Source organism: Juglans microcarpa x Juglans regia, chromosome 1D (genome assembly GCF_004785595.1).
Source record: "Juglans microcarpa x Juglans regia isolate MS1-56 chromosome 1D, Jm3101_v1.0, whole genome shotgun sequence".
In the NCBI taxonomy this organism is placed as follows: domain Eukaryota; kingdom Viridiplantae; phylum Streptophyta; class Magnoliopsida; order Fagales; family Juglandaceae; genus Juglans; species Juglans microcarpa x Juglans regia.
In genome coordinates, this window is record NC_054594.1 from 2,168,721 (window position 1) to 2,182,751 (window position 14,031).

Genomic DNA, 14,031 nt, shown 5'->3' on the forward strand with positions numbered 1-14,031 from the left:
CCCAAATTGAAATGGGTAACCAATGTTTAGCTTAAAACAAAAAAACTAAAACATTTAATTTGTTTCAAAAATTATTATCTTATAATTAAAAAACAATAAAAGAGGTAAAAAACCACCTGAATGTTGCTTGAATTATTGGTTCCATCTAGATATGGTAAGAAAGCTGGTGACCATGCAGGCACTGGTCCAAAATAACCGTGCATATAATTTTGATAGTTTAGTATACCAGTTTGAGGGATGTCCTAACAAAATAATAATAATAATAATTATAATGTTAAACATTGAGCTGCAATTAATTTTCTTAATTATGAAACAACATACTGAGTTTGACGGATTTGAGCTAGATGGTGGTAGCGGAGATGGGTGTTCTTCTCCTTTTCCCATGCCTTGTACAAGTTGTTCAATATTCAAGGTTAGTCTTTGATAAGTTATCAAGAAAATTACTTCAATCAACCAGAAGACTAATATTGTACATACTGCTTTCAAGAAAAAAAAAATAATAAAAATTTGCTTAGCATCAAATACTGTTTACACATGCCAGAGATGATTGATGCATTTCTTCTCATGGCACTGCCATTCACTAAAATGTATGTTTACTAATCGGTTTTTTTTGTTAATAAGTACCTATGTTTTTTCATGAGCAAAAAAGGGTAGGAGAGGGCAACCGGAGATGGCCTCCATAACTCCGGTTGAAATGCCTTCCAAAGTGGCTCAGCAATCGATATAAACATAATAGAACAAAAATGGATTTACCATGACCAAGGGAAAAAAACTTGTGCTTACCATAAATGCAGAGATGATAGTGGTAACCGATGCTCCAATGAAGGGATCCCGAGTTTTCTTTGGAGATAACTTGATCAAAGGAGTTCTTCCGAAAAATAAACCAAAGAAATAAGCAGCAATATCATTGATGACTATAAGAGTTGCAAGAAGAAGAAACTTGCATAAGTAGCTGATGTGTAAAAACTCAAAAGGAACATCATAATTTAAAAAGTTGACTATCAGCCATATGAACCAAGATAAAGAGCATAGAAGTCTTTGCATATCAATGCAATTAGTTGTACATGAAAAAGTGATATACAAGGGTCAAATGTGGTATGAGTTCCATTGTGATTGCACAAATTAAGGACTGTAAGTCCGTAACTGATAGCCCTTCAATGTATCTTCTCAAACTCATCGTATTAAAATCTAGGCTAGCTATTTAGGATGTGGGCATCATGAGATTTACTATTTCCATGATCTTCTAAATTTTATTGATAGGAAATAAACAAATAAGGTAAAGACACAATCCCTTCAAAGAAAAAAAAAAAAAAAAAACATCAGCCGAAAATGTCCAAAAGTAAGTAGAGACTTACAATTATCCATGCACACTGTCCAAAAGCAAGTAAAAAACTAACTAAATCACAACAGAAAAAAACCAACTAAATCATAATATGCTGTGGAACAAAAAAACTAATATGTGGAATAAAAAAACAAGCTAAATCACAACAGCAATGGAAGGAAAAAAAAAAGCAAATCACGACATGCTTCATTGTTTATCAGTGACCACAACATTTAATCAAATGCAAAGTTAAAATTTCAGATCAAAGTAGAGATGAAGATGACCCACAACGTGACGGTCTGGGGAAGAAGATGACCTGCAAAATCGACCCACGTCGCTGACCCGAAACGCTGGCCCACTGAGCTGACCCGAGATGATGGCCCACGAACTTGACCCGCCGAAGCCCACGAAACTAACCCAGCCCAATGCAAACCGGCCTTGACCCAGCCCAACGCACCCACTGACGTTCTCTGGGTTTCGATCTGCAGACCAAACTTGCTCGTGCAGTCTCCAAATCGCCCGGCACAAAAACGATATACAGGACGAGCGGGAAACGAAATGGATGTAAAATAGGTCTCCGCTTTTCATCTTCGTTTTTTTTTTTTTTTTGGGTGGCGTCAGCCGACTGCACGTCATCTGCATAAGACGACTGTGCATAGTAAAACTATTTTTTTAATAGTAGTGCCGTTTGAAGCTTTTTATAATTTATTCTATATATTATATGATATAATTTAATTTATAATATTTAAATTTTAAAAATTTATTATTTAAATTAAATTATACGTGTTTAAAATTTTTTAATAAAATTATTCTTTTTTCAAAAGTAAGCCAACCGTGTGAGATTTTGTTGTCCGGTAGTCTTCAGGCTGCTTGCCTGCTTCGTACAACGGTTGAAGGCAGTTTAGTAATTTTAACGGACTCAGTGCGACACATGTCATGTTCTCTCTCTCTCTCTCTCTCCCCATGTGTCTTTCTCTGACTCTCCGTCTCCGTCTTCAGGGTTGGTTCTCGGCAGACCATTCATTCGCTGGTATCAGGTGTGCGTGCTTGCGTTCTAAAGCATATACGTAGGCCCGCCACGGAGAGTCGCAGCTATCAACGAGAGCCCTTGAAAACTATCTCTCATGATTTTTTCTATCTTCCTCAGACATGGACTTCGAAACCCTAAAGATCGGAGCTTCTGAACAGCTCTCCATGTACCCCAGCAGGTAACTTTTAAAGCTCTCCTACCTCGCCCTTTGTTTCGCTTTTAATGTTTGTGATTTTTTTGCTCTAAAACCACTCTGTTTTCGTTCGTTTTCTCATCATCGATTCCTTCTCTCTGTTTTTCTTCTTATATTTATCATCAGGAGGGGGAAAAAAAGAAATATGCTTTTTGCTACTTCTGAAAAGTTGATTGCTTTTTTGTTTCCGTTTCTGGCACCTGTTTATTATTATTTTTTTCTTGGAGGGGTTTATTAATTTTCGACCAAGCGTGTGGTTGACGTGATTCCTAAGGAGCTCTCTTCGAATCGATTACTTTAACTGTTTTTAGTAGTAAGTCGAAGTGCTTTTGAAGCTATCGGTGTTAGGTTTGGACTTCATATGGGTAAATCTAGTGTGTTAGGTCGTGGATATAGAATCACTTCCAAGATTGTGGGAATAAATAGTTAGGTAATAAGTTCTAATAAACTGTTCATATGATTACTTCTAACGTTTTGCTTTGTTTTGAATTTTTATTGGCTTTAGGTAAAACGGATGCAATAAACACTGGTATTTACTGTATGGAACTGTGAGAGGCTGGAATTTGTTGTAAACATCATCTGCTAATGCAGCATCACTAGACCTACTCATCTCTCTATTTTTTTTGGCTTGGCATTATGTTGCTTTTGTTAATAGTATACCCATTAATGCGCCTTATTAAGTTAATATCTTGGCCCCAGCATGTTTATGCCACTTTGCCTATGTTTGAATGCTGAAAAAAGTAGAAGATTAAATTTTGGCTCCTCAGTCATGCTAATACTTACAATAAAAACAGTTATATCATGTTTTCTTGAATTTCTTCCTAACAAGGAGCTTTTGTGCGGCAAATTGTTTTTTCTTCTTAATACCAACTTTGAATGGTATGGTAATCTGGGAACCCTTTTCACGCTATGTTATTTATGATTGTGGCTTATTCAGGGGATTGTTTCACCTAGTCAGAGCATTCCAATTTATAGTGGTTCTTTCATGTATCCTTTTTTGCCAAGCTACATGTGGACCAAGCTCCATGAATGGGATGCTGAAGCCAGTGGAACATGATGCGTCTGGGTCATACAGAGACAGGTTTGATGTGGAGTTTCTGGATATTGGTGTTGGTGATAGTAGTACTCAATATGGAAAGCCAATGACCCACGTAAATATTGGGACTGTCTGTACCAACTCTCATTCGTTCTGCTTCCCATCAACATTACCAGGTTTTTCTTCTAAAGAGTATGAACACAGAGCTGCTGCTCTAGAAGCTTCTGGGAGTCAGTCTGATTGTCAATTACCTGATAAATCTACTAGGGATAGCGGGTGGATGAGTAATCAAAGTTGGTCATCTGACCATGGCATGTTTGAGTTATTGAAAGGAGGGATTGTTTCTTGTTCTTTAAACTCCAAAGAGGACATTAATGAGGTATCAACCATTCAAGCTGACAGTTCTAATCAAAATGATCTTTCTTTCTCTAGAGGATCTTTAATTAATCAGAAGTGCCAAAGTTTTAGGCCAGAAAGGAACTCTGAGGTGACCAAAACATGTTCTTTTGATGGTTCTTCATCTTTCAGTGTTGAAATTAAGCCTAATGTTCTAGATTGGGGACAAAAGTATTTGTATCTTCCTTCATTAGCTTTCTTGACTGTGGCAAACACATGCAATGACAGCATTTTACATGTCTATGAACCTTTCAGCACTGATGTTCAATTCTATCCGTGCAATTCTAGTGAGGCTCTGCTTGGACCTGGTGAAGTAGCTTCAATCTGTTTTATATACTTTCCTAGATGGTTGGGCTTGTCCTCTGCTCATTTGATTTTGCAGACAAGCTCTGGTGGTTTCCTAGTCCATGCTAAGGGCTTTGCTATAGAGTCGCCTTATGGAATTCAACCTATATTAGGTCTGGATGTTTCTTCCAGTGGAAGATGGACTAAGAATTTGTCTTTGTTCAATCCCTTTGATGAAACCCTCCATGTGGAGGAAGTGACAGCGTGGATGCTAGTTTCTCTAGGGCACACTTCTCATTATACTGAAGTGATTTGTAGTATAGAAAATTTTCAGGGCTCTAATGACCTTGGTTTGGCAAATGTTAGGGAACAGTTGGTTGTGAAAAAGGGTCAAGTTGGTGTGCCACTCTTGGCAATTAGACCTCATGGAAACTGGGAGATAGGTCCCCAAAGCTCTGAAGCAGTGATAGAGATAGATGTCTCAACTGAGTCTGAGGGGAAAATCTTTGGTGCGTTTTGTATGCAGTTGCTAAGTTCTTCACAAGACAAGTCTGATACAGTTATGATTCCTCTTGAAGCAGACCTAGATGGGAAAGCCGCCTATGATGATCTTTCAGGATCTATATCAGCATTTCTTGAGCCTCTAGTTCCATGTGATGCTAGTGAAACTGCTGTTGTTGCTCTGTCTCTGAGAAATGCTGCTTCTCACTTATTGAATGTCATGGAGGTTAGTGAAGTTTCAGATAGGAAAAGTTTTCATATCCAATACATGGAAGGCTTACTACTTTTTCCTGGCACCATCACACAAGTTGCTTTGATTACATGCTCTCAGTTGTATGTTGAATTAAGTGATTCTCCACCTGAAGCATCCAATATATACTGGAGCTGTAAGTTACTCATACTTACAAATGACTCGAGCAGTCCTCAGATAGGAATTCCTTGCCAGGACATAACCTATCACTGTTCAAGACATCAGAAGGACTCTTCTATTGGATTTGAATATCAGTCTGAAAAGGTTGAATCTGGCTATATGATGTCAGGGTCCTTGGGCAGTGGCATGCATTCTCCATCACAGATCAAGGTATGTATATTCTTATCCTTTATTGTGGCACTGGATCAGCTTTGATTTTTTTTTTTTCCCGAAAGTCTAGTTACTCTTTTATTTGTTCTAAATTCTATATATCTGTTTATCAGTGAAAAATAATGCGACTGCATGTGCCTTGTCATTAGTGAGTAAGCAGATCTTTCTTGATTATTTGGAAATAGTTTCATATCTTTTCTTGCAAAAACATTACGCGTTAGTCCATTATGTATATTGGTCAATGTTAAGCTGACAAGTAGATTGAACACAGACTTGACCTAGGTTTCAAAATTTTGACATGGTGGTTCATGAGATCTTGGAGATGTAATACAAAAAAAGTTGGCTTTTTAAGCCAATTGAGTAGCAAAGTATGCAAAGATATTCCTATAGTGGACATGGCTAAACATTACATTTATCTGCTACCTCTCAAATATATTTTATTGCCATTAGGATACAGCTGAGGGGAAGATACATGTAGATTCTTCTCTTCATTCAGATTCAAACAAATTATTTCTCCACATTGCTCAGTAAATTGGTAAAGGTCATCTTGTGTTTCTGAGCATTGTGATATCTCTGAACTTAATCAATCCCCACAGCTGCTACATTCTTAGTTCTTAAAGATACATGCACTGATTCTGTGAATGAAATAGTGAGATGTGGAAGTCTAAAGACTGATAGGACAAGAAGAAGAATATCAAGACAGACAAACAAACTAATACTTTTAGAAATAAGAAAATTAGAACACAAGTGAAAATATGCTGAAGCAATCACCCTTATTATTTTTTGTTTACTGTTTAAGGTAATCTCTGTTTTGGGCTAAGGTTGTAGGCCTTGTATGGGGAAAAAAGCTAAGGTCATGTTTGATTAGTAGAATTTTTGAGAGGTTTTGAAAAGAATTTTGACGTGTTTTTATTGAGTTTTGTGTAAGTGGGTACAAAAAGTGAAAATGTTTGGATAAAATCTTTCTCAGGTGTGTTTTGTATTAGGCCTCGTTTGTTTTCGCAGATGAGATGAGTTGAGATGAAAATTGAAAGTTAAATAAAATATTATTGGAATGTATATTTTTTAATATTATTTTTGTTTTAGGATTTAAAAAAGTTGAATTATTTATTTTATTTTGTGTGGAAATTTGGGAAAGTTGTCATGATTAGATGAGATGAGATGAGAAAGCAAACGAGGCCTTAGAGTTTGTGAAATTAGGCAAGTAGATTTGAAAAGTTGCTTGGATAATTTTTATAAGAGATTTTTTTTCACAGAAATCTGGGGAATAATTAGATGGAATATTCTTTTGTTGAGGAATAGATTTTTCTTTTTCAGATTTAAAAGATGTTTGGTTTGAAGTATAAAATTTTAGAAATATTATGAAACCAAACATGGCCTAAGGTTGTAGGAAACAACAATGTATGAACAGGCTCTTAAAATATTTTTTTTGATAAGTAAAATTTTATTAATATTAATAGGTGAGGCCAATTACACAGGCTCTTAAAATATTTCTTACATGGGTTACACTAGTATTTAAAGGTTACTGTTGAATGGTTTATACTCTTGATGGCCCACATTTAGAAGCACAGAGATAGTAACCTTTGTTCAGTGGGTAGCAAGATCATGTGCCCTATACTGGTGAGAACTCCTTCATTCCGGTTGTCTTTGTAGTTTTTTAGTAAATTTCCATTATTTCTCCTGTTCCTCACTTCTCTTACTAGAGATCATCCCTTTATTCTATTTCCCATAGCATCTAAACACCCGACCTGAAAAAAGAGGTTGGGAAAAATGAAAAGAAAAGAAACTTGTCAAAATGATAATATTGTTATGGGGGAAACAGAGGTTCCATATAATGCATAAAATTTTAAATACAATTTGCGCCCTCATTTTATTCAGCATGAGGTAGGACTTGAGAAAGTTTGATTATTCATGGAGTATGGCATTTTTATATTATTATTGATGTTTCATAAAAAGAATCTAAAATGGGAAAAGAAGAATGAATATTAGGAACTTTGAAGTGGGAACCCTCTTAGTAGATATGGTGCTAATTTAGTGAATTAGAGGATTTGTGAACATCCGGAATCCAGTTCTGAAATGGTTGGTCCTATAGGAGCCTACCCACATTTTTCTGTTGGCAGGTGTAATTTTGTGATTATTACCTTAGCGGTAGAGTGAGTAGTTATTCATACTAGAAGCTTTACAGACTCAGAATATTAGAACTTAAGTATGTTGGTTCTATCTACTTTCTCTTTCATGGGTCTATGTTCACAATAACCAAGATGTTGCTATGAACTTATTATCTGGAAGGCCCTGGATCCAGCAGAAGCTGATGAATTGGTTCTAGAAAACTGGAAGTCTCAAGGTACTAAATGTGGCTTGTCTGTGCTTGATGACCATGAGATATTCTTCCCAATGGTTGAAGTTGGAAGTCATCACTCCAAGTGGATCACTGTAAAGAATCCTAGCCCTCAGCCAGTTGTCATGCAGCTTATCCTGAACTCAGGAGAGATTATTGATCAATGCAGTGCCCCTGATGGGTTCACACAACCACCATCTAGTAGTTTTGTTCATGATGAATCTAGTGGTCCAGCAAAATATGGGTTCTCAATAGCAGAGAGTGCTCTAACAGAGGCTTATGTTCATCCTTATGGTAGAGCATCTTTTGGGCCAATTTCCTTTCAACCTTCAAATCGATGTAGCTGGAGAAGTTCAGCTCTGGTTAGGAACAATCTTTCAGGTGTGGAGTGGCTCACTTTGAGGGGATTTGGAGGGTCACTTTCCCTTGTCCTTTTGGAGGGGCCCGAGCCTGTAGAAAGTGTGGAGTTTAACCTCAACTTGCCCGTTCCTCTGAATGCCTCTCCCCCCGACACTTTGGTGCACTTGGAAGAGACCATTTATGCATGTTCACAGCCATTGTCAAAAGAGCTTTATGCCAAGAACACAGGAGACTTGCCATTCGAGGTTAGAAAAATCAAAGTTTCTGGAACTGAGTGTGGGATGGATGGATTTATAGTGCATACTTGCAATGGTTTTGCTCTCAAACCTGGGGAATCAGCAAAGCTTCTGATATCATACCAGTATGATTTTTCTGCCGCCATGATACATAGAGATCTCGAACTGTCCCTGGATGCTGGAATTTATGTGATTCCCATGAAGGCAAGTCTGCCCTTTTACATGCTTAGTATCTGTAAGAAATCAGTCTTCTGGATGCGAGTGAAGAAATCCCCTGTAGCAGTCTTCTTTGTTTTTTGCTTAATATTTCTGGTATTCTGTTGGATATTTTCCCAAGTCATAGCCTTGGGATCCCAGGATGACTTGTGCAAGAGTGAGAGGAGTTCCATTGCTGCTGCTTTAAGGAAGGCTGGCAAAACCGTTCTTACGCATCATAATCAAGGAAATGGGAAGTTGTCTGTGTCAAGTGAGGTGGATAGTCTCTTAAGGTCTGTTGGGGATGAAAAAATCTCGGTGCAGGCTTCTGTTCGTAGACATCCTGATGGTCAGGATGGGATCCCAGGACAGGGAATGACTGCTCAACTTGTAGGACCAACATTTGAAAATCATAAACAAATTGATGATCCATTGGATAATCAAAAGGAAAGAGCATTTCCATCCTCTTTACTGTCAAAGTCTGTAGCAATTTATAATTCTAATACTATAGAAACACCCCAACAAGGTAACCTTACAGTCAAAACTGGGAACGAAAAAGGAAGAAGGCGAAGGAAGAGAAAGGGTGCAGGTTCCAAATTTACAGGGCTGTTTGAAGTTTCTAGCAGTCAAAGTGGAAATTCTACACCTTCGTCTCCCTTGTCCCCGGTTGCATCTGTTACACCCAAACGCACATGGCTGCCATCTCCTGATATGGAACAAACTACTGAGGCCAGGTGTCCATTTACTCAAGAAGCAGACCGACTCCCTGAGAAGGATGAGGTTTGTGGATCTGATACTGAGGTGAACCTATTGGAGCGTCAGGTTTCTGCAAGGCATTGCAGTAACAGCTTGTTCTTGCCTACTCTAGAGCAGCCTTCAGCATCAAGAAAAACACCTACTAAGCCTGTTCTGTTGCCTTCTGCTACTTTCCCTTGTCTTGGCAGGCCTTCCCCCAATGCGCTGTGCTCTTCCCCTTTTCCTGCTTCAACTTCTGCAGTTGCTCCACATGCTCGAGCTCCTGGGTCCAAGCTTTACAACCAGAAAGCCAAAGAAAAGGCAGGACTTGGGGATGAATATACATATGATATCTGGGGTGACCATTTATCTGGACTGCATTTACGGTCAAAGGATGTCACGTCTACGGTGTCCAATCCTACAAACCCTCACGACAATGTCTATGATTCTGAAAGCTTTTTTGTAAGGGGTCCACAAAGCCTCATGACAATGTCAAAATCTGTAAGTTTTGGAAAATAAGGTTAATTATAGATCACTAAATAATTGCTAAATTTCCTTGCAGCTGCTGATTTTTCTTAAGCATGCACATCATTAGCCATTTCCATTCACATACCGCATACGTTATTAGAGTGATTTTCGAAGTCTTTAAATTTTATATTTTAAATTTTTTTAAATTGAATTTGATTTTATTTTAAATCTCCATTTTTTTTTTGTAAGTGACACAATTTCATTAAAAAGTGCAGAAGGCACAACTCAAGTACATAAAACGTATACAAAAGAGACACATCTATGATAAAAAGATGTAAGAAAACCATTAGAGTCTATCCAAAGGAGGAGAGCTTGCTTATTCAAGTATGAGCTCTAAAATGGTAGGAGCGCTGAAATTATCAAGAAGATTGAACTGGTTATGAGATCCTTTATCTTGTATTTCATGAAGAGAAGTGCATCCCCACCCCAGGCAGGATTGAAACATAGCTAATCCTTAAGCTTTTCATCTTTGGTGGGCTCTCTCTCCCAAAGCCGAAGACACCCCAAGACAAGGTAGAACTGTTGGGTAGGGGACATGATCAATAGAACCCGGCTGAATCGAGGCTGGGATGGTGGCACGCATTTTTAATTCTCTTACCATCTTCAAAATTTCTATCATACATTTCCCTCCAAATACGACATATTTTCACACTGCTGCAATTTGCGGGCTTGCCCCAAACCTTCTACAAGGATAAAGAAAGTCTACTGTTTTCTTAGGCATGACTCAAGCCAAGCCAATCAACTAGAAAAGTCATTCGACAAAGCATTAACAATCTACAAGAGGAGTAAAAGATGATCAACGGACTCTCCATTCCTCTTATACATGCAGTATCAATCAATACAATAATTTGTCTTCTCCTTATATATATAACTCATGGTGAGAATTTTATAGAGAAGCTGTCCATGAAAAAAATGCAGCTCTTGAAGCCAGATACTCTTTTCAAGGAAAGTGCTTATCATGAGGAATGCGGAATAAGCATAAGGACCCAAAACCCAGGTATCAAAAACCAAAAGATCCAACCACAACTAAGAAAACTGAAAAATTACAAACCAAGTAGAAATAACAACCCTAAAAAACCAACTTGCAAGAAGAGGAACATATCACACATAAAAAAAAAAAAAAAAAAAAAAAAACAAAGAAGTGAGAAACAAAGACTTAGTACCTCACTTTGATAACCTCAAATAAGGAAAATAAATTTTGTCCATGCGAAAAAGGCCTCTTAACTAACTAGGTAAAGTATCCCTATTGATTGGTTGGGTCAAGTCATTAGTAAAGATAAAAGTGATTTATTTTTCCAAACTTATTCCGGCTTCTAGAAATAGTTCGATCCTTCACATTACTAGCTTTCATGAAGTGTCTTTTCCTTTCAAGTATTTAGGTGTTTCTATTGTGATTAGTAGACTGAAAGCCTCTGATTTAGGGGAATTACTTGGGAAAGTTAAAAAGAAAATTGTAGACTGGAAGATGAAATTGCTTTTTGCAGGTGGTAGAAATATTCTTTTGAGGCATGTTTTGTCAAGCATGGCCACTCATCTTCTTCTTGTTTTACATGTCCCTAAAGTGGTTCTCATGGCGTTAAATAGGCTTTTGAGCTCTTTCTTTTAGGGTGATTTAGAGGGTAAAGGTAAGAGAAAATGAGTGGCCAGGAAAAATATTTGTAAACTAATTGAAGAAGGTGGGGTGGGTATTTGAGATTTTGGGGATATCCAAAGGGCTCTTAATATGAAGCTTGCCTGAAGATTGATTTCGGGCATTCTTTGTGGGTGGATTTCTTTAGAGGCAAGTATGTTAGAGGTAATCATTTATCCCTTATGGATCAGTCTAAAGGTACTCGATTTTGAAAGGTTATTGTTAATAGTATGCCGAACGCCTTAAATAATTCAAAGTGGTTAGTGAGAGATGGAAACATCTCTTTCTGGTATGATAACTGGGATGAGGGTGGTCCTCTTCATGACCAGTACTCAATGAGTGAGAAGCCTTTGTTGAAGATAAAAGAGTGTCGCATTGAGAATGGTTGGGACATTCCACTCTTGGAAAGGTTTGTGGGTGTCCAAAAAGCTAATGATTTGGTTCAGGTCTTGGCTAGGCACAAAGAAGGGCAGGATGTTCTTATTTAGAAGAGTGAAAATGATGGTAATTTTAATACTAAAAGTGTTTCGGACTGTATCAGGGTTCAAACGCCTTTTTTACCTTGGGCCCAATGGATTTGACATGCTAACCTCCCTAAGAAAATCTCTATTATGATGTGGAAAGTTATCAATAATTGCTCGAGTGTGGATGAGAAGATTAAAATGACTGGCATTCATATGGTCTCTAAATGTAATTGTTGTCTTGTGGGTCATCTTGAAGATCTTAATCATATTCTTTGTATGGGTGATTTTGCTACACATATATAGCTTTTAGCGTCGGCTCAACTAGGTGTGCATATGGGTATTTTCCGCACCTGGCAGGAGCAAGTTAATTTTTAGTTTTGTCGTGCTAGGCACTCCTCTCACATTCAGACTGTCTTTGGTCTCCGGTATTGTTTCTTGGAAGTTATGGGATAGACGTTGCAAAACCCGATATGAGGGTAAGGCTGATACGGTTGAGTCAATTTGGCATGTTATTAAATTATGGATCCGTCATGTTATACAAATGTCTATGAAATCTTTGAGGCTCCCAAAGCAGAATTTTGCTATTTTAAAGAGGCTGGATATTTGTTGTTCTCTATCTTGAATTTTGTCTTTTTTTAGTCACACAAGCTGAGATAATACTTTTTAAGTTTATTTATTTAAGTGGTTGATTTATTAAACCATTTAAAACAAGTGTGACTATGGATAACAAAAACCAAATTGAAAAATAGCATTGCTCATTAAATCTTGGAGTAAGGGCATCCACCTCTCAATCATGAGCCATTCTAGTAAAACTTTCATATTCCACTAAGTGAAATCTTTAGATATCTCCAAATAGCCTACCTCAAGAGCGTCCTTAGCAGGAGAGACACTTAATACCATTGGGAAAGCTTTGTTGAGAGTCATCTCTACACCTCAAATCATGTCATAATCTAATCCAGAATTTATCTCTGATTTTAAATTTGGTTAGAAAACTTCCCCCAACCTTTCCTTATGTTTTTTTTGTAATCCCAACTCCTAATGCCCATAGACCACCTTAGAACACTACGGATCCCATGAACATTCGTGTTAAGAATTTATTATTAATAATCTCCACAAGGTTCCTCACTTTCCCAAGAGTTCAAGATTAAGCAAGAGTAGGTTCCGAATTCCTAACTCACCCTAAGAGATCAGAGAACATATCTTGACCAAGCTTATCAAGTGAGATTTGACATCTTCACCTAATATCCCCAAAGGATGTACCATTGTAGCTTTTCTAGGTAATTAGCCCCACGAGAAGGAAGTGGAAAAAAGAGACATGAAATGCTAGGGAAGATTAGAAAGATTACTCTTCAACAAAGTGAATCCATCACTTTTGGACAAATGCATCATCTTCCAGATAGCCAACTGATACTAAAAGCTTCTCAATAATCTCATCCCAAACTGCCTTGGCCTTGAAAGTAGACCCCAAAGGAAGTTAGAGGTACTTCATATATGGGTAAAGAAGACATCTTACTTCCCAAAAATATTAGACAAACCATTCGCATTGGTAACATAACTGTCATAACGCACTACAACCAGTTGGAAATTTAAATAAATTAACCTTCAACTGCTTCGAAGCATAAGAATAAAAGCGTGTAAACAACAAAGGTGATTCATGAATGAAAAAGGTATCATTTATGTAGAGAAGATGTAACAAGTTAAGGAGTTCTATTCACAACAAGAAAAAGGAGATAGACGATTTCCCTTTTGCTAGCCACGGGAGCTGGTGAAAAAAAAACTAGCAGGAGTTCCATTCACAAAAAAAAGTGCATGATGTGGAAACTAGAAATACAATGGGCTATCCAAAATTACCATTTTTCCCAAAAAAAAATCTCATCTTCTCAGTGGGTATACATTATACAAGGAACTCTCAATTGATGTGATTATAGGAACCCTTCTCAATGTCTACTTTGTAGAGTATTCTTGACTCTCTAGATATCAGTCTCCTATCCAGGCACTCATTATCAATAAAAACAGTGTCTAAGATTTGTCTACCTCTGTCATTCTGAGGCTTGTTCAAGATGATCTTCTCAAGTACCACATGCAACATATTAGCAAAATCTTTCAAGATGATTTTGTAAATACTGAGCATCACTAAGCTAATAGGTTTGTTGCCTTTAGCATCCATTGCAATCGACATAAAAACAACATAATTGTAGAATTT

At 37.4% G+C, this 14,031-nt stretch overlaps 1 protein-coding gene across 2 annotated transcripts; it reads left to right on the plus strand.

Annotated features, from left to right (window-relative positions):
- The first annotated feature begins 2,205 nt into the window (after nucleotides 1-2,205).
- Nucleotides 2,206-9,757, plus strand: LOC121249246. 2 transcript variants are annotated; one of them, XM_041147962.1, is made up of 3 exons: nucleotides 2,206-2,529; nucleotides 3,482-5,342; nucleotides 7,632-9,757. In XM_041147962.1, exons 1-3 carry the CDS (start codon nucleotides 2,471-2,473, stop codon nucleotides 9,723-9,725), a joined length of 4,014 nt encoding a protein of 1,337 aa, XP_041003896.1. In that variant the 5' UTR covers nucleotides 2,206-2,470; the 3' UTR covers nucleotides 9,726-9,757. The 2 variants fall into 2 exon arrangements, with proteins under 2 accessions (XP_041003896.1, XP_041003899.1); XM_041147965.1 differs by having other exon boundaries at nucleotides 3,550-5,342.
- Nucleotides 9,758-14,031: the final 4,274 nt, after the last annotated feature.

Excerpts from the sequence above, each read along its gene's own strand:
- LOC121249246 (XM_041147962.1), top strand. The coding sequence starts at position 2,471 with ATGGACTTCGAAACCCTAAAGATCGGAGCTTCTGAACAGCTCTCCATG. Across the intron at positions 2,530-3,481 it reads CTCTCCATGTACCCCAGCAG|GGGATTGTTTCACCTAGTCA; the intron begins GTAACTTTTAAA and ends TGGCTTATTCAG. Across the intron at positions 5,343-7,631 it reads ATTCTCCATCACAGATCAAG|GCCCTGGATCCAGCAGAAGC; the intron begins GTATGTATATTC and ends ATTATCTGGAAG.